At 39.1% G+C, this 22,922-nt stretch overlaps 1 protein-coding gene across 5 annotated transcripts in view; it reads right to left on the reverse strand.

Annotated features, from left to right (window-relative positions):
- Positions 1 to 11,417: 11,417 nt before the first annotated feature.
- The window catches only part of acaca (acetyl-CoA carboxylase alpha), a 33,040-nt gene continuing 21,535 nt past the window's right edge, over positions 11,418 to 22,922 (reverse strand). For all 5 annotated transcript variants that reach the window (XM_053331774.1, XM_053331775.1, XM_053331773.1 and 2 more), the window contains 16 exons: positions 22,753 to 22,899; positions 22,205 to 22,474; positions 21,972 to 22,069; positions 21,672 to 21,792; positions 21,371 to 21,481; positions 19,041 to 19,184; positions 18,788 to 18,908; positions 17,610 to 17,706; positions 17,389 to 17,485; positions 17,134 to 17,269; positions 16,879 to 17,056; positions 16,681 to 16,793; positions 15,870 to 16,024; positions 14,938 to 15,108; positions 13,284 to 13,420; positions 11,418 to 13,121 (listed from right to left, as the gene is read on the reverse strand). In XM_053331774.1, the coding sequence (XP_053187749.1) occupies positions 12,995 to 13,121; positions 13,284 to 13,420; positions 14,938 to 15,108; positions 15,870 to 16,024; positions 16,681 to 16,793; positions 16,879 to 17,056; positions 17,134 to 17,269; positions 17,389 to 17,485; positions 17,610 to 17,706; positions 18,788 to 18,908; positions 19,041 to 19,184; positions 21,371 to 21,481; positions 21,672 to 21,792; positions 21,972 to 22,069; positions 22,205 to 22,474; positions 22,753 to 22,899 (2,223 nt within the window). In that variant the 3' untranslated portion in view covers positions 11,418 to 12,994. The remainder of the gene's footprint in view (positions 13,122 to 13,283; positions 13,421 to 14,937; positions 15,109 to 15,869; positions 16,025 to 16,680; positions 16,794 to 16,878; positions 17,057 to 17,133; positions 17,270 to 17,388; positions 17,486 to 17,609; positions 17,707 to 18,787; positions 18,909 to 19,040; positions 19,185 to 21,370; positions 21,482 to 21,671; positions 21,793 to 21,971; positions 22,070 to 22,204; positions 22,475 to 22,752; positions 22,900 to 22,922) is intronic.

A 22,922-nucleotide genomic window follows, 5' to 3' on the forward strand; every position in this document is an offset into this window, starting at 1 on the left:
CACAACCTACACTGAACTATAGTACAAGGCACACTTGGATTTTGAAGGCAAATCAATCCTTTTTTTTTTTGCTCATTTTTTAATGTACATTTATTTATTTGTTTATTTATTTATTTATTTACCTATTTATTAATTAACTTATTTAATTATTTGCGTTTCTGTTAAGCTCTATTGAACCATTTATATATCTCTATATTTGTACAGTATGTTGGTATAATTGTTTATTGTCTAGTCAATCAATAGATTGTTTTAAATAATCCATGTGAATTTGACTCATTAATACACTCACAATGCTGGGCCTCATTGATGGAGCAATAAATATATACGTTTGTGTGCCGCAGAAAGTGTTTTCTAGTGCATACGAAAGCTTTTCTGCCACTTTGTTTGACATAATTGTCCATAAAAGGTTAATGTGAGGTGTCACGCTGGCATTTAAAAAAAAAATCACCTTTCAGTATTTTACACACACTGACAAACAGTACCCTCCATGCAAGATCTTACAACAGATCATGATTGTGACGTTACATACATTTGACCAAAAACCTTTCTCAGGACTGTGGAAGCATTGTTTGTGTTCATTACTATTTGTTAGAGGCATGTCCATAATTATTTGGTTGCCAACACAGGTTTGCCTTCAAAAGGAAATATCTTTATAAATCTGAAAATTTTATATCTTATACAAATTGATTTGACCATATATATAAATATATAGAATGATGGCAGTCAACTGTTTACTTAAAGCTCCAGTATGCAGGTGTGTGAATATCAGCATTGTATAAAAACGTCTTGGTTCAGACCATTTAAATGCAAACAAACCAAACTTTTGTAGTCGTTCTACACTTGTGGTCGCTCACTGTGCTAGTTTGTATTATGTTCTCATTAAAAAAAAGACTGTTGCCAAATTAATATATGGCGAGACTCCAGCAAGTATTCAGTTTTAGGACACAGCAGGTGTCCACTTCTTCTAATTCTCTGAGGATGTCTGGAGTTAAAACATGAGCAGCCAAGACAAACTGGTTTTGTCTTTTATGCATCAAACTGTCAAATAATTTACACTGATGGTCTCACATACTGCCAGCAGCAGACATATACTTGATTGTTCCGTTAACGGTTACAAGACCAATGTTTACGACCATTCACTGTATAATAAAACACATACCAGTCATTGTTATTTGTGAATCACTTTGGGAAATATATCGTTTTTTTTCTTAAATATTCTTAAATATAAAATGGAGAGTGATTTGTGAGAGCAATTTTAGACATAAAGACCAAAATGATTATGTGAGACGATCCCTTAAGGAAATAAATACACAGTATATCCAGATCACTACACTATTTCTCAATGTTGTAACTTTCATAAACTATCATCCTGCTTATGAAGCTGATGAAACCAGTGATGCTGATTTAAAATGTACACATATTATTAGGTTACACCTATCTTAAAAAGAACCATATAGAATGAATTGTACCTGCTGTTTTTACCTTATACAGATTATTCATAAGACACAAAAATGTATTGCCCAGAATTTACTTCATAGAGTGTTAATCAATTAGTTGATCAACATAAAACTATTGTAGAAATGTTCCAGTTCAAGCTTTCAAACATGCTTTTCATGTCATGCATTTCGTTGCTATGTGTGACTGAAAACTTGACATTTTGAAGACATCACCCTCAGCTTTATTGTACATAGTAAACATTATAGACCACATGGTTATTTGTTTAATTAAGTAAATAATCAACAGATTAATTGATATGAAAATATTGTTGTATGTAGTTTGTGACTGAATCAGATGAGAGAGAAATTCATACAATTTTGATGCTGTATTTCTGGGTTGAAACTGGTTAAATCTTCAGTACAACTGACATACAAAATGAACACTTTTTGTCATATGCTTAATTGTTGTAACATTAGGAGTTTTCTATTATTACAGATTGTTAAATGATAGCACTAAATCCACAACTAACAATGCACATATGTTGATAACTTTTGAATGAAATGATATGAAGAGACCTACAGTGTTGGCTGATGAAGAGACATCTACAGTAGATAGCTATCAATGAACTTTCAAATCCAGGGCCAATTGGTTAGCATCCCTATTGAGTTTATAAAGCAGCACTGCATGGTTCATGTCTACTCAGTACTGTGAGGAAATACACAGCACCACAAGAAACTAAAAACCCAAACTTCAGTTGCACCTGGTGTGGTTAAGGCTCAGAATGTCTTGCCTTTTCTACTTTTTGGCTCATCCAACACAGTTCAGGGTAATACTCTTAATCAAATAAAAACAAGCATAGTCTAAAACAACATTTTAGAGAAAACAAATTGTGTAAATGAAAAGTTATGAATGCATGGCTTCATCGTCTATTTGGGAGCTGTCATTTTGCGGACCATTTAGAAAAGCACTTCTGTAGCAGTGGGAGAGAGGCTGATCGAGAGGTGAATATTTTAGAGTCAGGAAAAAGGTGAGAGCAGCACACAGGCAGGACAGGACAAATGCTGAATATTGAACTGCTAAGCAGTGAAGTAGAAGGCTGAGGGAGCAGATCAGTGGAGCTGTTTGAAGGAAGGACAGGCAGGAGAGACAAGGGGCCCAAAGGTTCACAAACTATAAACTCCAGAAAACATAGATTTCTGAAGAGATGTGTTGAATCATCAAAACATAATGAAATAACAATGAAATTCACATATCTCAGAAATGTAAAGTCACACTAACACTGAGATTTCCTCCACTGGTAATGTTAGACCAGGGTTAGGTTTAGTACACATGAAGAGTAGCTATACTGATGGAGGCTATAATGCTCAGGCTTAATTTAAGCAGTGTGTCCTTGGTGGTTAGAGCAAACCCAATATGTGAAGGCAATGTCATTATTTTTCTGTTGCCTGCTGTGGCGAATAGTAGATATATTTTCACTTATGAAACTTTGTCCACATAATTAAATGTACACGGAAAAGAGAGAATTACATCAAGTTTGGTAGGAGTCACAGTCATTGGAGTTAGAACGGTGATTAAATACATAACAGTAATATTAAATTGAGCAAATATTGAAGGATGCCAACGATGAACAAGTATAGAGTTTGAAATAGGATATTTATATAATGACAAAATATGCATCTAATATTTTCAACTCTGTCATATTCTGTGAATTTAAGGCTATATGTCTAAAGCCTCCAATGTTTAAATGTTCTCCTCTCTGTTAGGAGATAATGTTATGCTGTTAATCAAACTAATCCCTGTTTATCTGAGCAAAATGCCTTGATTAAGAGAGAGATTTACAAGTCAAACATGAGGCCAGCAAATCAATTTAAATCTAGCTGACAGTGATTATGACTGTTAGACCATGTCCTGATTATTTGCACAATAAAGGTTATTTGTCCTCTGAGGAGAGATTTGTATATAGCTTTGTTTTACTACACAACCAATTTAACTGTTTCCAAAAATCTAGAAATGCTGTCTGATATAGCAAATTGTTTAAACTTGCATTCTCTTTAAATAGCATCTTAAAAGTATGGTATTATAGCCAAAGTCCCATTTAGATTTAGATTTTGGACAGGAGATCTTATATTGTATAATGCTTTCATATAATATAATATTAAAGTTACCAAATATATTTAAAAAATGAACAACTGGAGAATTATTCATTGTTTTAATAGAGCAGTCAGAAGTATTCTCAGACAATATTGGAATATGGGAGTACCTTTCCTCTTTCAGGATATAGGTTTATCCCAATACCATTTGCTGTAGTGTGATATGTGCACAATATCCATCTCAAAAATAGAATACAGACTAGGACCAAAGACCTCACAGCATGTTAAATTCACAACAATATAACCCTGCAATATATCAGGCTTAAGGCCTAATTAGCTGCAGCTGTGGTCACTGTGGTGTGTGTATATACAGTACAATGACAAATAATGGCTAAATGTGTCTCTGGGATACATAAGTCGTCTGGGTGGGCACTTTTTGAGATGGCTACTATTGTGGACTGACACTTGAGTTGGCTGACAGCTGCAGAATCAGTCAAAAGTTTGGACACACTTTCTCATTGAAGGGAATTTGAAGGTGTGTCCAAACTTAAGACTGGTACTCTACATGATTAGATGCCTGCAGATATTGTCTCTTTTGTTGTGGATGCAAAAACAGCTCCTCAAAACAGGATGCTGTTCTTGGGTAGAGTTGGTTTTGATGATATGCAAATGATGATTAGCATAATGAAACATCTTTCCCTCAACTTAAAACACATACATATATGTTTTGTTTGATATGTTGTTGAAGTTTAAGTCATATGTGTAGTGTGTTTGCACTCGACCAATATACTGCCAAGCACATTCTGGATTTTTTAAATTAATGGTAAGGGTTGTTTCTTAAAGTTGCTATAATGAATGTTTATTCTATTTCTACTTTGTATTTCTGTTTTATGGCCTACTGTCAAAGGAGTTGCTTGTGTTGAGACCAAGAAGGTAACTCCAAGTCTGAAAAGTGAAGCCAATGCTGAAGTGCCTTAAAGCATTCTTTCTAATAGGGGGTGACTCCACTAGTTGCAAGAAGTCTGATTGTATGAAAGTCTACATGAAAATGTCATGACCTCACACTTAACTTCCCTCAGTAAACAGTTTCCTAATGATTAAGTTAATTGTAACATTTTACTTGCCTAAAAAAGTCTTGTTGAGCGGTTGGTTGTACTTAAAGACCCTCAACAGAGTCGACTGTTCAGGTTTTCCGGTAAGTATATTTTGTTTTAATGGTTTTAAGCCTGTTTGTCACTAGCAAAAAATGGCATCAGTATTGTCACAGTTAAGCATAGACTTTAAAAGTGCAGTGCTAACCAAGCTGGTAGCTAGGTGCTAGGGTCAGCTCAAACCTCTTATTCAAATATGGTAATTCCTGGCCAAAAATCAGAGATGGCAACAATCGTAATGCTAAATTTGAGACTTCCTATCAGAGTTTTAGCATCTTTCAGTCTCTTGTTTTGGTTTTTATGCCTGCAGCTCTACTCTTTTAGTTCATTCTTACTGCTGCATCCAGCTGTTTTCGGCAAATAAGCTCTAAAAACCGTAACTTTACTGTATGCTTTGTGGTGGAGACCAAAACCAAGCTAAAAGGACAGTGAATATTATATTTAAATGCATCATTTGAACACAAAAATGACCCCAACTGAATGCATACTGTGCTTTTGAAAAAAAAGGGATGGTAGAGAGTCCCCTATTCTCTGCCTTATGAGCTTGATCTTGAATGTGCAGTTACACATTACAAGTGTAGAAATGTTCCAGCTGAACGATACTTAATTGTAATTTGAGTTAGAAATCCTTTTTATTTTATGATCTGAATCTTATGTGAACTTAGATTTGGCATTTTTGTCGTTGCTGTTTCTTTTTAGTCTCTTGGACAATCTGTCCCAATTTGCTAATTTGACTCTTTCTTCACTTTTTGCTCTAGGCTTGGTAGTCCATTTTCTGCATGAAAATCATTCACACATACAATTTTATAACCAATGCCTACAGATTCCTCTGGCCATGGGCAATTAATACAGTTTTTCCCTTTTTTTCCCTTCCTTGTGCTGATCTCAAAGCTACGAGACATTGGCTTCTCCTCATTTACATATTTATTGCATTGGACTCAAATCTGGCGAGTGATTGATGTGGAGCCTGCCTCCTGAATTTTTAGCGGCCCATTATTATGAAAGAGAGGGAGGGGGCTGCAGCACGTTAGTGTACTTTTGATTAAAGTTGAAGAGGACAGAATCATGAGTGTTCCCCACCTACTTTCACTTCCCGCATGGTGCTTAATCTGTAAGGCCAAGTGCGGAAAAGATTTCAGCATGTTATATATGTTGACAAGTCATTTACTGGCAAAGGGTGAGGCAGATATGCTTGTGAAGATTTTAATCAGTGTTTGACTTGTGGTTAATTTTTAGGGAGTATAATGACAATATGAATCTGAATGTAATATATTTTTGGTTATTCTAGGCATCTACTTGGGGAAAGCTTAGTATGATTGACAAGAGAGTAACACACCTGTAATGTTCAAAAGCTTCCAGTTTTGGTCACGATAACTTGATAACATGCATAACTGCATCACTACCAATCTGTGAAATCAATTCAAAAAATGCCACACAGTGCTTTACATAAAAAACAACATGTAACATACATTCTGAAAATGGCATGAAGAGGTGTTTTGGACCCTGAATGGTTTTACACAGTATGTGTTGTAATTGTAGTTTATAGGGAGACAAAGAAAAAGACATGAGACACAGGAGGTTAAAGCTTCTTTTATTTGCAATCAGGCACAACATGTCTCTTCTTCAAATACATATATGTGCATACATGTGTGTAATGGGGTGGACAAGCACAGTGGAGGTTGGATATCATATGGACGGGGGCAGTAGAGACACTTTTCCCCCATATATTGTGATATTTCTCTCCAAGCCACCAATATAAATACACCTAATCTTTCCAGCAAAATAATAATAATAATAATAGGAAGTGAAAGTTGTTTTCTTTAGTGTTGTTAGTTTTAATAATCAGCAGTAAGCTTCTAAAACACTAAGTGAAGGAAATCCCCTTTTCTAAACAGGTATATGAAATGCATTACAGGTGATAAATGTAGATCTATCTTATAACCAAAGCAATCCAAATCCACATTATTTACAGGTCAGACACATTACAAAAACAAAGCAATTTTGCAGCAGGATTAAATGACAATCATGCTCACCAATACTTTGCTTTCCGTATGCAGTTTGTTATTTATCTGCATCTAGAGACTTCTTCTGGAGTGACAAGGTTCATTTGAGTCTTTACTTTCTCCACCTTGCTGATGGAGGTGGGACAGCTTCTTCTGAGAACTCATTAACATCAGTCTGATTTGAATGCCAGACAGCTACACTGTTAGATGACAGTACTGTATGCCATGTTGCAGAGAACAATGATTTCCCTGGTTGGTTGCTTTTGTCCTTCAGAGCCAGAGGACACTGGTCACAAATCCAACCATTCCACGGGCCTTGTGAGAAGCAGTAAACCAACAGTTCCATAGGGAGTTGGCTTTCCATGCTCCACTGATATGCCTGTAATGCATTTTAATGTTGCTCACCTCTCAAAATGGGCCACTGCCGGCCCAGTGTTTGCATTCACCTAAACTCTTTCAGTCAGCAATTCTGCGCATACCATAACTTATAATGAATATATAGTGCATGCATGTTTAGCAGACTACATGTTCCTACAGATGCAAGTTCCTTTGAAGACATCACTCAATGAGAACTGTTTTATGTTGGCATCCTACAGTCATTGGTAAAGAAACTTTGCACCACAATAGTGCAAGACCACCCATCCATGTGGTGTATGTGCATGTTTATTTTTAAGACTACACAGATTTACTTACCATATTTAAAACTTTCCTATCCTATATCTTAATGTGATTAAGGAGATGATGAAGTCTAAAGAACATGAATATGGTCCAAGCACCATGTGATGTCAAATGAACTTTGAAATCTAAAAAGTAATACTGGTCCTCATATACTTGTAAATACAGTATGGTCCAATTATGGAATGTCTAAACATTTTTACACTTCACAAAGAGATGCAACTGAGGTAAATGTCATTATTTTTGTAGGTATGGAGTCATAAATCAAAGAGGCTGAAATTTTGAACTGATGGTGGCGCTAGATGAAATGTCAGAGGGTATTACAATACAATATTGCAATTCAGCCTTTGGGAACCATGAGTACTTGTACTAAATTTCAGGGCAATCCAATCAATAGTTGATGATCATTAAAGAACAAAAATGTCAATCTTATGGTGGCACTAGAAGAAAAGTCAAGGGATCACCAGTTAGCAGGGTTAATCGTTTAGGAACCATCTGTGCAGAATCTCTTAGTAATCTGGCCAATAGATGTTGAGATATTTCTGTCTGGACCAAAGTGGCCAACATTGCCATCTCTAGAGTCGAACCACTAGCTTGACTAAGAACTACTTACTGATATTTACTGAGAGATACAGTTGACAGTGATGTCTTGCTGGCCTGGCCTTGCCCGCTTTTCCACTTGCCATGTGGACCTGTCACTGCTCCTACCATTTCCATACCAGTCAATGGTCCTACAGTAATAATTGTGATCTATAGCCAAAGATGTAGCCCCTTAGTTGCTGACCTTTCCCACAATCTCATACTGGGTAACCTTCACACCACACCCCACACCTTTACCAGCCTTATTCGTGGACCTCCATCCTCCACCCTCCCTCTCCCCCCTCATCCCTGCATCTCGTCGTTGGCTTGATGTACGCGGTTCGCCACAGTCCAGTGGCTCCATGAATGTTAATGTCGGGATGGTGGGGGAGAAGAGAGGGAAAGGAGGGGTGGCTGCATGGTACAGGGAGCAGCACTAGACTGCAATGTACAGCTATAAGGACTTTTTGCATATTCGTGTTCACATTAGCGAGGCTATTTTTCTCTTATGTTAATATCACCCACACATCTACAGTCAAGTGTATGAGCAGTAGAATAAGGACACATAGAAAGCCAGTTTATTGTATACTCAGTGACAGCATGATATTGATTTCCTCTTGAGGATGAACAGCAGATGTGATGAGGCAGTTGCTGTTGGATCTGTTTTGTGAAACCATAAAAAATGTGTTTTTCGATGAAGTCAAGAATAAAATTTTGTTGGTTGTCTTGTTATAACATCTCCTTCTCCCTCCACCTGCTGTAGGTTTGTTTGCTTCTGAATGAGCCCTCCTCTCTGTCTTCCTGTATTATGTGGTGATCATCACTAGGTGTTGTAATCTTTGACCCTTGTGACACATTTCAAACATGGGGGGACTGGAGATTAAGCCTCTCATGGATCCTGCCCCTGGAGAGCTTCACTGCCCCACGCCTCCCTGCATTATACATACAAAACATCATTTAGTTACATTTTTGATCTATTGATGGGAATTGCTTTTTTAGAACCTATGTTTGTGCCTCATAATTTGAGGCTGTCAAAACACTATAAATCATGAAAGCTTTAAAATGCATGAGGAAATCTCACTCAAAAGGACCACCATCATAAAACAATATGCAAATAGATGAAATAATGTGACAACGGTGTTTTGCCTCATGCCATCAGAGAATCATTTTAAACCTAGATACATTGTACAAAAGTATGTATGGTGGCATTGTTGCAGGGACTAAATTTAATGGAAATGGACTGTATTCATAACCTATACCCTTTAAGTCACCATGTTGAGTAAGATGCTACTAAAACATGTGCATTCATATGCTGATTCACATGCATTCTTGTTGAAAGACAAGTGGTATCCACTGCCCACATCAGTTAAATTAGCATAAATGCCCCCTGTTTACCTATTCTTACCACTAGATTATTCATGATTATGTTATGTTGTGCAATTTGTCAGTTTTGTTCAGTTGGAGATTTAAAAATAATATGGAGAAAATTATAGGGGCTCATGTAAAAGGTTGCTGGTAGAATATGCAGGCGTATGATTCAGAGGTCATCTGCTTCTATCCCAGACTGGTAGGAAAGATCTGCCAACAGTTACTAAATTCATAAGACCCATCTGAAAAGCATATTAGTGTGACTGGGCTGCTGTACACTATGCAATATGACTGAAATGTAAAAAGGCAGGCAGGCAGGCGGAGATGAGATGAGCTCTTCAGAATCCTAAGCCTGGAGAGAACTAGAACAGCTGGGGCCTCGTACTCCCTCTGTGTCAGTCTACTCTTTGTCACAGGCAGAAGACTTTTGTTTTCAGGCAGTAATCAGACAACCCTAGGGCTCTGTAAAGACCCTGTACGCTTTTCATCTCAACTGTTGCACACACCCGGCTAATTGGAATCCTGCAACTGGGTCATAGGCATTGTCTCTCAAGTGCTGTCAAGTCATTGAGACGCGTGAATGTGGAATTATGGTTCCCTCGGATGCATGATTGAGTCTCCCCTCTGTGCTATCTTAATGCCTCCATTTCAATCTTATCGCAGATTTTCTCCCTTTTTTTTCTTCTTCTTCTTTTTTTTTTTTTACATGAATATTTCTTGCTGCTTCCTCCTCCCTTTTTGTCACAGTTCTGCTTGAAACAAGCAGTCACTGGGGCTTGGTAATCAGAAGATTTAAATTCTGTAAATATAAATGGATAAATTGAGTTTAGTTTTAGTTTAATATTTATTTTGAGCATATATAAAATAAAGAAAATAACAATATAAAAAATGAATATATAAGAGAACAAAACATAATCATTAGCAATCATATATACCCCAGCCAAAGCCAAATAATCCCAATAAATCATTCAAATAAGGCATTCCATGTTTGAAAAGAAGTAGGAAGAAGTTAAAAACTTTTCTAGTCCTACTCTCACACCCCACTTTTTTTTTTTGCCTAAACAATAAACTTTATGATTAATATAAAAACTTAACTATGATGACATTGGATGTAAACAAACCCTTCTTAATCAATAAAACATTTAAATAAAACAAAAAAAACAGTGAGAATAAGTGCTAAGTCACATGGACAATGTTCCATGTGACTTCCTGACCTTCTGTAGGGGGATAAACGATTTGATACTTTAAAAAGGTCTCAACTTGGTTATGTTTGTTTTAAAAAATAACAGTATCTGTTTTAATCAAATAAAAGGCGGCCAGCTTTTTGATACTTCTCATTATAACTGATTTTAAATAAACACTTCTTGCCCAAATTGTAAACCAGTTTAAGGAAAACATTGAGTAGTTTTCTGCAAGTTTCACCAAACAATCCTCCTCCCTCCACTCCAGTGGTTGGAGAAGGAAAATGATTCTGCAGTTTGTCAATGATTAAAAGAAGAATTAGCCAGCCTAGCATGCCACCACAAATGAGCAAAACCCTCTGGGAGACCAGAGAGACCAAGCAAGGCACATTTCCAATTATACAGGCAAATGACTCATTTTCTTATTGGGCCTCCTATAATTGTGGTGGGTATTGGATGCATGCAACTCAATTTGTCTTACATATTTGTTGGTAGGATGGTAATAGAGTTGACAGAGCCATGGGGATAATATGAAAGAACGAGACACAATAATACAAAAAAAAAAGGATGAGATGGATTCCTCAATATTTGTTTGATCTGCTTCATCCTCCTTAAGACTGTTGAAGTTTAAAAGCCAGGGAAAAAAATTCCACTTTAATCATCTGTGGGTTGAGGAATGGGAAGACTATCATTTTCGAGTAATCAGAAAATGTCTCTCCAGAGTAATAGACTTTGTTCCGACTGCTAAAATTAATGAGGCTTCCAGTGATGTGATTATCTGTCTTGAGGATCATCAATATATTCAAATAATTGACAAATTAAATTAGTGCAAATTCTTGGAAACTTGAGTTTTAAAAAACCCAAACAAAACACCATCTTACTTTTTTAATGTCACAAAAATATGGATTTTCAAAACACAAACACACTTAAAACTAAGTTGGGTAAGCTTTATTAAATTTGCAAACACATATAGAGATCGTCACTGTTAATCCATTCTCCATTCTTGTATAGGAAGAAAAACAGTCACTTATAAAGCAACTGGACTATGTGTCGATACAGGCACAGAAAAGGCACAGCACTGACCATGAAGCCATTTCACATTGCTAATGTTGCTTTTTCAGCAGAGCATTTGACAGTGATCTACTGGACTGAATTCAAAATGATGGTGCTCTTCTAATGTTATGTACTTTTCCTTTCACAATACAAGTATCTGCCTATTAGTAACAAACTCAAGTGGAGAAGTAAGATGTGATTCAAGCATTATTTTCCAAAAAATATTAAAAATAAGTAACATTTCATATACATAAAGTACAAACATTAAATAAACAGTTAATGTGAATTACAGTTCAAATTGGATGCCATGTGTGACATGTAACACGTAAGTCCAGTGAACAGTCGCCTTTGTTTTTTCACAAACAGACATTTAATGATTTAACCATCTAATTGTAAATTCAAAAATAGTTCTTTAGTTAAAAAACAAACCCTCAAATAAAAACCCCATAACTTTCAATGATTGGCTTTAAGCAACACAAAAAAAAGTAACCCAAGGGAGAACAGACTATTTTTCTCAACAAGCATGCCATTATCCACTCTGTGTGTCTTCAAATCTCATTTAAACTATTACCACCTCTGTCACTTTGTGCGTGTATGTGGATGTATGTTTGTATACTACATTTAACAGTGGAAACTATGCACATTTGGTTCTGGGTGCAATGTGAAAGAACAGTAAGCAGTAAAGTGCATCTGAAGCAGCATGTGTGGGTACGAACAGAAGGGACAGCTGTTGTATTGTTGTGAGGCGAGCTGCCCATTGCTCACTGCAGGGTGACTGTGAAACAGTCGGGGTCTAAAAGGGACCTTGTCCCCGCTCCCTGCTGGGCTCTCCTGTCCAAATCTGTTGTAGTGTTCCCCTATCTTTGTTCAGTAACTAAGTGCTCCCTACTTAGGAGTATGAAACTCCCTTTCTTGTCTCCAGCAATGTGTTGTCATTGTTCTGTTGCTCATCAAAACACTTGGAAATCCTAACAAGCATATGTCAAAATCCAAGGTGCATTTTAATATGACAACAACAGGCTAAATAGACTGCTGTGCAAACTCCAGTTCAAAAGAATGGAGGCAACTGATTATCATGGAAAACATCCACTTGGGTCAAATGTGTAAACTCCAAACATATTATTACATATTAGTCACTAAGTAGATATTTCAATTGCACTTGAGTACAAAAAAACACAAATTTATCTAATCACTAGCACACATGTAAGACATTTAGAAAATGTTATAACTGATGTCAGTCATCTGCACTCTTAGCTTAGCTTAGTGAGAATCATTGCCAACGATTCATCAGTAACCTGGCAACTGCCAAGGGCCATCACGTTGGCTCCTCCAGCCTCAGTTTCCAGCCCGGGTCCCCGTCAGGAGCCAGGCTCCTTTGACTGTGGTTGTGGCTTGAGCGGTGCTTCAGCCAGCCAGCCAGCCAGGCAGGAAGGGAGGGAGGAAAGGCCAGGCTCCCACTAGGAGGAGGCTGATGTCTCCATAGTGGAAAGGATACGGACCACCTCGGCTCTCTGAGTGGGTGAGATGTGCTGGGTCATGTGCACAATAGAATCCATGGCAACCTCGGGATTGGCTTGCACAAGGCTGAAAATGAGAATGGGGGGGGGGGGGTAATGTTATAATCATTCAAGGAAAGTTGGATTTCTCATGTTTGTCAAGTAGGTGGATGGGGTTTATGACAGGTGAAAATGAGTTGTACTATATAACTCTTAAGCACTTTGAAGTGGCGCTGCTTAGAATCATCACCTGCGAATCTGCTTGAGGATGTGATCTCGGCGGATGTACTTGATGTTCTCATCGATGACAGACCTTGCGCCCTCTTCTTCAGCTAGTTGCCTCTCTAGCCATCCTACCACCTCGTCATTGTTATCCCACAGATAGGCCTGTTATGAACAAAAGTATTTATGGGTTAATACAGCCTAGAAATCACATTTTTTTCTTATTGATTGAGTAGAAATAAAGAAAAAAAAGTTCTGAGGATATCGGCCTATCACAGATATCAGTATAGATATATATGTTTTAAAAGTTATATAGGAAGTATTTAATGTATGTTTAATCCATTTTCTTAATTCAAGTTTAATACATGTAGAATTATTAAATCTCCAGAGAAGTTTATTATTAAACTGTAAAATATCATGCCACATCACAAGTGTTTGATAACCCCATTTGATCGATTGCAAAAAATGTGTATTTACATATATATTCTGTTTATACTGTATGAGATTATCGGCTGCTTTACTTCTTGATATCAGTATCAGCCTAAAAAATCCAGTATTAGTTGGGCTCTAGTTAGTATATCAGAAAACATATAAATTATCACACATAAAAATAAAAATCAACATCAACAAAAGAGATGGACAGGCACAAAGTGGGGGTCTGATGTCTTGTTGACTGGACCTGATAAGCTAATTAGTATTCATGAGTGCTGGCATCTCTGATCCCAAACAAAGCCAGGCTGGAGGGCTTAGCAAAGATTTAAGGGTGGAGGAGTTTAATGGGCTCTTGCCTTTTTATGAACAGTCCTGCTTGAGGTCCACAAGAACATTTAATGCCCTTATTAATCATTTTTAATCTGTTTGCTTTTAATTAAGAAACAGCGTGTTGCTCTCCTATCTGCACGTGCCAGGGCTGTGATTAATTGTGGCTTAAGACAGCCAGTCCTGATTGGGATAATATATTAGCTAACAAGAAGGCCACTTCTTAGGAGATCTCAAATGCTGGGCAGGCTCCTGTCAACCCTGCGGCTGGTCCTCTGAGCCCACTAGACTGGGTTGGAGGGAACAGCATATATGCATCTTTCAGGGATGTTTATTTTCATTTATTACCAGTTATCACTCCATCTGTATTCAATCACGAAGATTTAATAGGAATGTTCCGACTTCTTTATCTGGCACACCTTGTGGACAAGGGAATGGAATCCAGGAAAAAAAACTGTAATCATTCCCAAGGGCCAGCTAGGTGTTTATTCGAGTGCACCTATACACTTCCCCAGAAACTCATTTAGAGTTCAGTATCACCTATTTAACAATGGCATCATATGAAGAAAACTGTTATTTATCAAAGACTCACAGAGGACTGAATATAATGACTTTGAATATGATTACATAACAAACGGCATGAAATCACATACAATACATAAGCAAACATGACAAGTTTGTGATAGTGATAAATGATTAGTGACACGTGCACAATCTCCTGCTCTAAACAGAAAAATATAATGCATACTCAATAATGCTTCTTTGAAACATTTAAAATGTAGCTCTTAGTTTAAAATGAACCGTCAGTTCACAAACTGGTGAGGTCTATGAGATATTAATTAGGGGTTTTCCCCACTCAAAGTTACTCAATCATAAGAGCCTTGCTAACAAAGCCTGCCTGCAAGTGTTATGTAAAGTGTTACCTTGACAGCCCCCTCGGCTTCCACAAACCAGCGGCGCAGCATTGCCTGGATCTGGCCGTCTGTCAGCTCGTTGTTGGCAGCTTGGATCTTCCTCTTCACTGTGTCCTCCAAGAGCAGACGCCGCAGACGCCAGTAGAAGAAGTGACGGCACGTTTGCCATTCCAGGATATCCTGCGAGGGGCACAAGACAAAAAAATATATGAGCAAATACATTTATGAAGAGCTACTTCAACATCTCATTTACAATCATCACATGAAGAAATGTATTTTATTCTTTATGGACACTTTAATGAACATGGATATGGATACTTTTTTCTGTCTTGAATGGTAGACACTGTTAAACCACATAAAAAAGGTACATTTAATGTGAAAAAGACAGATACTGTAATCCACTGATTGCATTTAGGCCATATCAATATGTGTGGATTCATAAAACAAACAATTTAACGTCAGGTTATAATATTAATTTCACTATTGATATGGATTTAGTAATTTAAATACGGCACTTGTAAAACTAATGTACTTGATTAGAAAATACAGAGCAGTATTAGTGAGTATTTACAGACTATACTGTGGAAATAACCTGACTGCCATCAACCCCTCAACACCCCTCTGGTCATGTGAGTGTGTGTGTGTGTGTGTGTGTGTATGTGTGTGTGAACGATGGGACTGGGAAGGCACAGACTGAGAAAGCGCCTGAGGCTGCTCTGTGCTTTCTAAGGTGATTGACCAGGGTCATCAGAAGATAATTATGAGGACGAGCCTCACAGCCTGGTGAGACGAAACATTATTCACTTGGCAGGTGTGGCAGCAGCTAGACCGATATCCCCCTGTGGGCTTTTCAACTTATTCACATAATGCACATTTATACTGCAGCAATACATGCACGCATGACAGAATTAATAAAAAAAAAAAAAGAAGGGAGTGCTCACCGTGATTACGCCCTTCTCTTGCATACGACCTGGGGTGTCATGGAGGTCTGCAAACTGCACAGCCACCTGGTGGTAGATGGGCAGCAGAAACTCCTCGCGCTCCTTTAGCTTGGTCTCGAGCTCTTTACGATCAGGGGGGCTCAGCTCTGGAGTTCCTGTTGAAGACAGTGAAAAGCAAAGTCCAATAAATTTTAAAAATAACAGCGTAAACACTATATGGATGAGTCTATGGATAACAATTTGCTGTTAATCCTACTAGGTACACCAGGGATTAAAGTTTAGGTGTGAAAGCCAACAATTCCTGGCCTTTTGCTTATAGTCCCATTACCATCAAATCAAGCTCTACATGAGTATGCAGCTGTGAAGTAACTCCTGTTAACAGCCTTTTGTTTAAAGCGCCCCTCCTCCCCCTCCAAACCCTTTGCTGCTGTCACCAAAGACTGATTTCTGTCAATTCCAATCTGTAAGCTCTCAAACCCTACATTCCACCAATTGGCCCAAAGCGTCAAATCCACGCAGCATTGGGCCGCAGTTTCTCTGAGCTCCAATGAAAATCAATAAGTAGCACGGGAGAGCTGGTGATTGATCCGAGCAGGATGTGATTGACACGTCTCCCAAAGGAGTGCAGCGAAGATGATACAATCAACAGCGACTAAGGAAACACAGGGAATGCACACATGCTCCCACCTGATTTATTTCTTCTTACTAAAACAGTATGGGAGGAAGAAAGATACTATAAATGAGAATAAGGCTACAGAGGACAAAGATGCTGGTAAAGAGTTATAATTAGAATTGAACCAGGGGGACTCACCCAATCTTTCAGCCAAGCCAGTGTAAACTGGATCAACTCTTCTCATGGTCTTCACCAGGTCCTTCCTCCTGAACTTGATCTCCACTGTTCCTTCGGGCTCCAACACTCCACCCCTGGAGACGAGAATGGTTTAAGTGAACAAAAGTTGGTGCGATAAAAGATGACAACTTGATCTGCCCTCTTTTCCGTCAAACTCACCGACTGTCCTTGTCAGCGTACATCTCCATGTGACGGGGGTTGATGGTGGGATCTATAACCACCCAGGAGCCTCCCCTCAGCTCAGCCTGGGGGGGAATATAAACCAGAACTGGCTGCTTGTACTCTCTCAGCCCGTCCACGATGTAGGCCCCGAACTTCAACACCTGGTCGTACATATCTAAGAAGGAGAGCTGTGTATGAGACGCTGAGCGGATTTGATACCAGATTGACTGATTACCATGAAAGCAGAAGTACCTTTCATTCCTCCAGAAAAGCCCCTCCAGTTGGCAAACACTATAAGTGGAAGGCCCTCTCGGTTCAGGTCCTTGATGGCCTGAGCGGTTTTGAAAGCAGAATCTGGGAACCACACCTGTCCTGCCTGCTGGATGATCTAAATATACAAAATCAGAAAGTAAGCATTAGTCCCTGGGCATCTGTAAATGTCTAAATCCTTTAGTGTCTTTTCACGCTTGATAATACGCATTGAGTGACCCCCCCCCCCCCCCTTACCTTAGCCTCCGAGTCCAAATTGGCTGGATCGGCTGGGATAGACAGCTCCACTGACCTGGTTTCCACAGCAACCACTCCAGTAGGTATACCACCCAGTCTGTGAAGAGAGGCCATTTTCAGCGCTGACATGTACGTCAAGCTAACAGGTTTCTCCACAGTTTGAACTGATTCAGGTTTTGGCAGTGTGTCATGTGGGCTTAGAGTTCTGCTTGGGCACTCACCTGGCTCTGCCTACCACCACACTCTGAGCCCATGGCTGCATCATCTCTATGAAGGAGCCGTGGTCAAAGAAACCACTCTGCCAGGAACCCTTTGGACCTTAATATACAGATAAAAAAAAAAAAAGTGAAACAGGAAAAAAAAGAGTTAATTGTTGCAAAACTTTTATTTTTACAATCCAAAGCTGTGTAATTTATTTTTTTTAAGATCAGAATTTGTAATCTTGGCAGCAGCCATGATGGATGACTGTAAAGATGGTTTGCTCAGCTCTTTTTCTGCATGCACACCCAGAGAAACATACCCAAGTCTATGAGGTTACAATTCAATTAAGCCTCTCCACTCATCACTACCAGATACGTTGACACCCCCCCAACCCCCCACCCACCCACCAACAATCTCTTTGCTGTTCCAAGTTGTAATTACACTGATGTGGAACCTGTCGTGACCTGCAGTGTAAAACACATTGCATCCATTTTGGTGCTATCTTGATCTTGCCTTTACCACCCTGATATTAGGCTTCACCGTTTCTCTCTCTCTCTTTCTTTCTTAACAGCTTCTCTCTAGTAATGAATTATTTCAACCTTTAAACCAGGGAATATCAGGCTGAAATGATAAATCTTTATATTTACTTTAAACAACAACAAAAAAGCAAAATCCAACTGCTGATAAAGCATTTTGGATGGAGAGGATTAGTAGAGGAAATGAGCGAAAGCAAAAGTGTATGAATCATTGTCATCATAGCTTGAGCCAGAATGTAATATATAAGATAATACGAGCTTTTAGCACAACAGGAGCAGGTGATGGCTCTAATGTAGGGCTGCAACTAACAGTTGGTCATTAACATTGAACATTTGGTCTATAAAAATACATATAAAAATGTAACTGTTACATGTTCAGTTGACATCTTAAAATTGCATGTTTTGTCTAACATACCACTAACAATCCAAAACAGACAAATATTTAATTAATAACCCAGAAAAGCAGAAAATCCTCAGAAAAACTGAGAGCTTGATCGCAAATGTTTGACATTTTACTGCATAAATGATGAATTGATAAATGAGTTAAATGACTTACACATACCCAGTGTTTTTGTTTTTTGTTTTAAATGGGATCAAAGAAACCCCCCAAAAAAGAGTTTAAAGAATAATTCCTACTCTGGACACTCAGACAAGGCACTCACTCTGGTTGGGACGTCCCGCTAACATCCAGCGAGGGTCATATGGAGCCTTTGTAGGCACAAAGTCCACCGGCCTATCGATAGGATCCTTTGAGTTGAGGATAGGCACTGGACTAGAGGTACACTGAAGAAAAGAAATGTCTTTATTTTACAATTTAAAAAAAAAAACAAAAAACACACACACAGTTCTATGATAAATGAATTGTACATTTATTACACTGAAAGCATGTTATTCAACACCACAGCTAAATATTACCTTGGGCATGTAGGACAACCACTGCAGGAGAGTGAAGACTCCCTCAAAGTCATCACAAACAGTACTGTGGGTCACACCATTGTTGTGCATGATCTGAATTCCACCAAGCTGGTTATTCGATGTGTACACTTCTCTGCCCAGCACCTAGCATAGGGAAATACAAAGATGTTAATTTCAGATTTAATGGTAATATTTTTTCCTCTTGACATTCCAAGATTTGACTCTGGTGTTTTAGGCATATACCATTGATGTTAACAAGGCTTTTAAGGGTAAAGGCAGCTCAGCTCTGCTTGTGAAAAATACTTGAAAATCAGAGCTGCCGTTTTCTGCCCAATTTAATTTAGTGTGGATTTACCCTGTAACAGCCTCTACTTTCTGCACTCCAACGGAGGAAGCAGAGTTAATCCACTGCTCATGTTGTGCAACCTTGGCTCAGAATGGAAAGTGTCACCAGGCTTCTGGCCCATGGAGCTGTGGATCAATGTGATCGCACACAGACATGCCAGGTAACAGCAGGGACCCTGCATTACATTGCCCCACTGCCTCGTCAATACAGGTGATCAGCAGCCAGAAATCTCTATCACAGCAGTTACAGGTGGGTGGCAGCACCTGCCACTCTACCTGGGGGACTTTCTAACAGACGGCGCAAATTAACACATGCCCTTTCTCCAAAGCACTTCATTCATTTACATGCTTGCAAGTGGTTCACATTCCTTTTAGTTGTTGTGTTTATTCAGAATCCTGTGATAACACAAGGCTATTATGGTGAGATAGAAGCCACCAAACTACTTTTGCCCTCGAAAATGCCCCTGTGCCAACCTGAAGCCATAAAACCTCACTCCCAGCCCACCCTATTTTCATAAGCAGGAAAGAACAGGTGGCAGAGTCCTGACATGGCTCCATAAAAATCAGAGAGGAGCTCAATGCCTACCCTCCGCTCTCACCTTTTCAGCCATCATTTACTTTCTTTATTACCATTAATGGTTATGTATCTGGCTACAAATCTAGGGCACTCTCCTAAAGCTGTCAGGAAAGCCTGCAGCCCCAAGAAACATTGCAGTCACCTTGACATACACAAAGCCCCTGTGCCTCCGGCCATCGCTGGCTTCATTAAGATTTCACAGCAGAGAGAGGAGAAGGGGATATAGGAGCAGGGACAGAGGGAGATGACTGGGAGGAAGAAAAGAGAGGCCAACTGGATGTAACAGCTCACTGGGGTATTTGTGCTAGTAGTTACTATCCAGGCCCCATGAAAATATGAGAGCTTTCCAGCAGCTAATGAAATGATGATCTCTAGGTGGGAGCCTCCTGCTCTCCATTAAGTTTCAGTTAATAGCCAGGAAATCACATGATGATGAACAGGAGGGAAAATAACCCTTACTTTTTAAAAATAAAATAAAATAAAATCCCCCATTTAGAATACACACAATCAATTGTAAACAAAGAATATATTGCAATACTTGTCAGCAACCATTACTATGGCTGCACTCTCACAAATGGAGCTGAACAGTGGGGACATCTAAAAACGATTGAGCTCTCAGTAAATAGGTACACCATCATTGGGCTATTTGCATGATTTGTCATGTTGTGACCTGTCATCTAATTTGAAATGGAGTCATCTTAATGCACTGACAAGGACAAAGGATGGAAAGCAAGAGGAGGTAGTGAAGCGTGTAGGCATGCATATATAAACACACATGCACACACACACCAATCAACTGCATGCAGGAAACAATCTGCCTCAGCAAAAGTTTTCATTTTGATTAAAAACAAATGATATGGGTGTCCTGCGCTGCAGCCTCAGGCATGTCACTCTATTTCTATGCAAATACAACTTCATGGTTCATTTTCAATTATTCCACCATGAGTGGCAGGCAGGCCTGTGCTTGGGATTGAAAGGGAATCCTAGTAGAACATAACGAAGCAGAAGATAGAAGGAGGCATGATCGCCCAGTTGAAACAAGCACTAAAATCATTGCACACTTTGCCTGTTTCTTCTCTTTTGTCTATACACACACACACACACACACACACACACACACACACACACACATCATTTGACCCTGTCATGGCCTGGTTAATAATGTGGAATTTGTGTTTAGACATGCACACACAGCTCCCTTCCTTCCTCTCATATTAGTGGAAAATTTTAATATCCAACTAATGAATATTTATATTGAATTCCTCATTAAAATGCATATGCATTAATTGTCTGAGATAACTCATTTGGTGTCGCAGACATACACACCAGTATTGTGTTTTCAATTAAAAACATGAGAGAAAGACTCTCTGTGCTGTACTGCAATGCACATCTATATTTGACATTTTACCTTGTTGAGTGCTCCAGCTCCAGTGAGGATGATGTGAGAGTTGTCCACTTGAATGGTTCGCTGCCCGAGCCTTACCAGATAGGCCCCAATCCCTATGGCTCGGCATGTGACCTATAGAGCAAGACAATCATGTTAAGGCTTTTGATAAGTGTGAAGATACTGGCTGAAAGCTTGCACAGAAATGAACTCTTTGTTTGGACAAGTGTGTAGTTGAAATCACATAAGCTTACAGCTAGAGGCTAATAAGGAGAAAACATGTATGCGTGTGTTTTTTGTACACGTGTGCATACTTCAGTCTTACCAGGTTCATGGTGATGATCTCCTCATAAGCCAGGGAGGATTCTCCAGCAATCATCCCGGACCCTTTCAGATTCTCCACACCCAGCCCCTCATCCTTTCCAATGATGTCAGTGATCTTGTACCTGCATGACAACACATATATTCACTCACAGCTGGACGTGACCTTCCAGTAGCATTCCCACTCCCACTGTTACCTCGGTTGTAATCTTGTGAGCTTTAAATCATACAGTCATTGCCACTGATTCTACACCAGCTTGTCATTTTCTCACAAAATGTATTGATTTTAATAAAAAAGATGTACCTAGATTCTCCCTCATCCTCCACATGCTCACAATGAACAGAGTTCAGGGCTGAAACCTTCTTATAATCCTGAGGTGTGAGGTAGAGATACTTGAAGCCCTGCAGAGGTAAATATAACAATGACATCTTAGTTATGATAGACAGTGATGTGAATGCAAAGGAAAAAATGCCAATAAATATTTTAACAGGCAAGAAAAGAAAAGGCTAAAGGCTTTTGGATAGCAAAAAACTGACCTTATAGGGGTCAGCTGGATCTTGCCAGGCCACATGAAACATGTGTCTGATCTCCTCTGCCAGGCCAATGCGGGCGCCGCTGTTGGCTGCGATGTAGATTCGAGGGATGCCGCTCTCTCGTGCCATCTCTGAGGCTCGCAGGAACAATATGTCCTCCTGGGGCCCAAATGACCCTATCTTGTGCGTGATGTCATTACTTATGACGATGATCTCTCGTCCGGCTGGATATTCTGGCGTGCGCAGGGTCATCCGCCATGCCACCATACCGATCTAAACAGACAGAGCAGAGGAACGTACTTACAAGAGACACAGTACTGATCATATCTATCAATGCATTTATTTATTTTACATAGTATATACAGAATTAAGGTTTAATTTTCCATGTAAGAACACAGTATTAATCACTCAACAACAGAGTCAATGAAATCCAGACAAACTGACAGTAAAAATTGCACATGACATAGGAGGGTGGATGGATAAAGAAAAAGGTTATGTTAAAATGTCTTCTTATTCTTACTGTTGTATGTATAAAGCTTTAAAAAACAAACCTCATTGCCTCCTGGCAGTCTATTCATCTGCACCAGCTGACCCTGGGCGTCGAGAACCAGCTCTGTGAAGGTTAGTAGCTCAGAGGGAAGAGGGCATTTAGGCAAGTCGGCAAAGGCTTGGGTGGAGTGCCACAGCTTTTTTAGAGCCTGGATAAAGAGACGCCATAGTC

Source organism: Scomber japonicus, chromosome 13 (genome assembly GCF_027409825.1).
Source record: "Scomber japonicus isolate fScoJap1 chromosome 13, fScoJap1.pri, whole genome shotgun sequence".
NCBI classification, from domain to species: domain Eukaryota; kingdom Metazoa; phylum Chordata; class Actinopteri; order Scombriformes; family Scombridae; genus Scomber; species Scomber japonicus.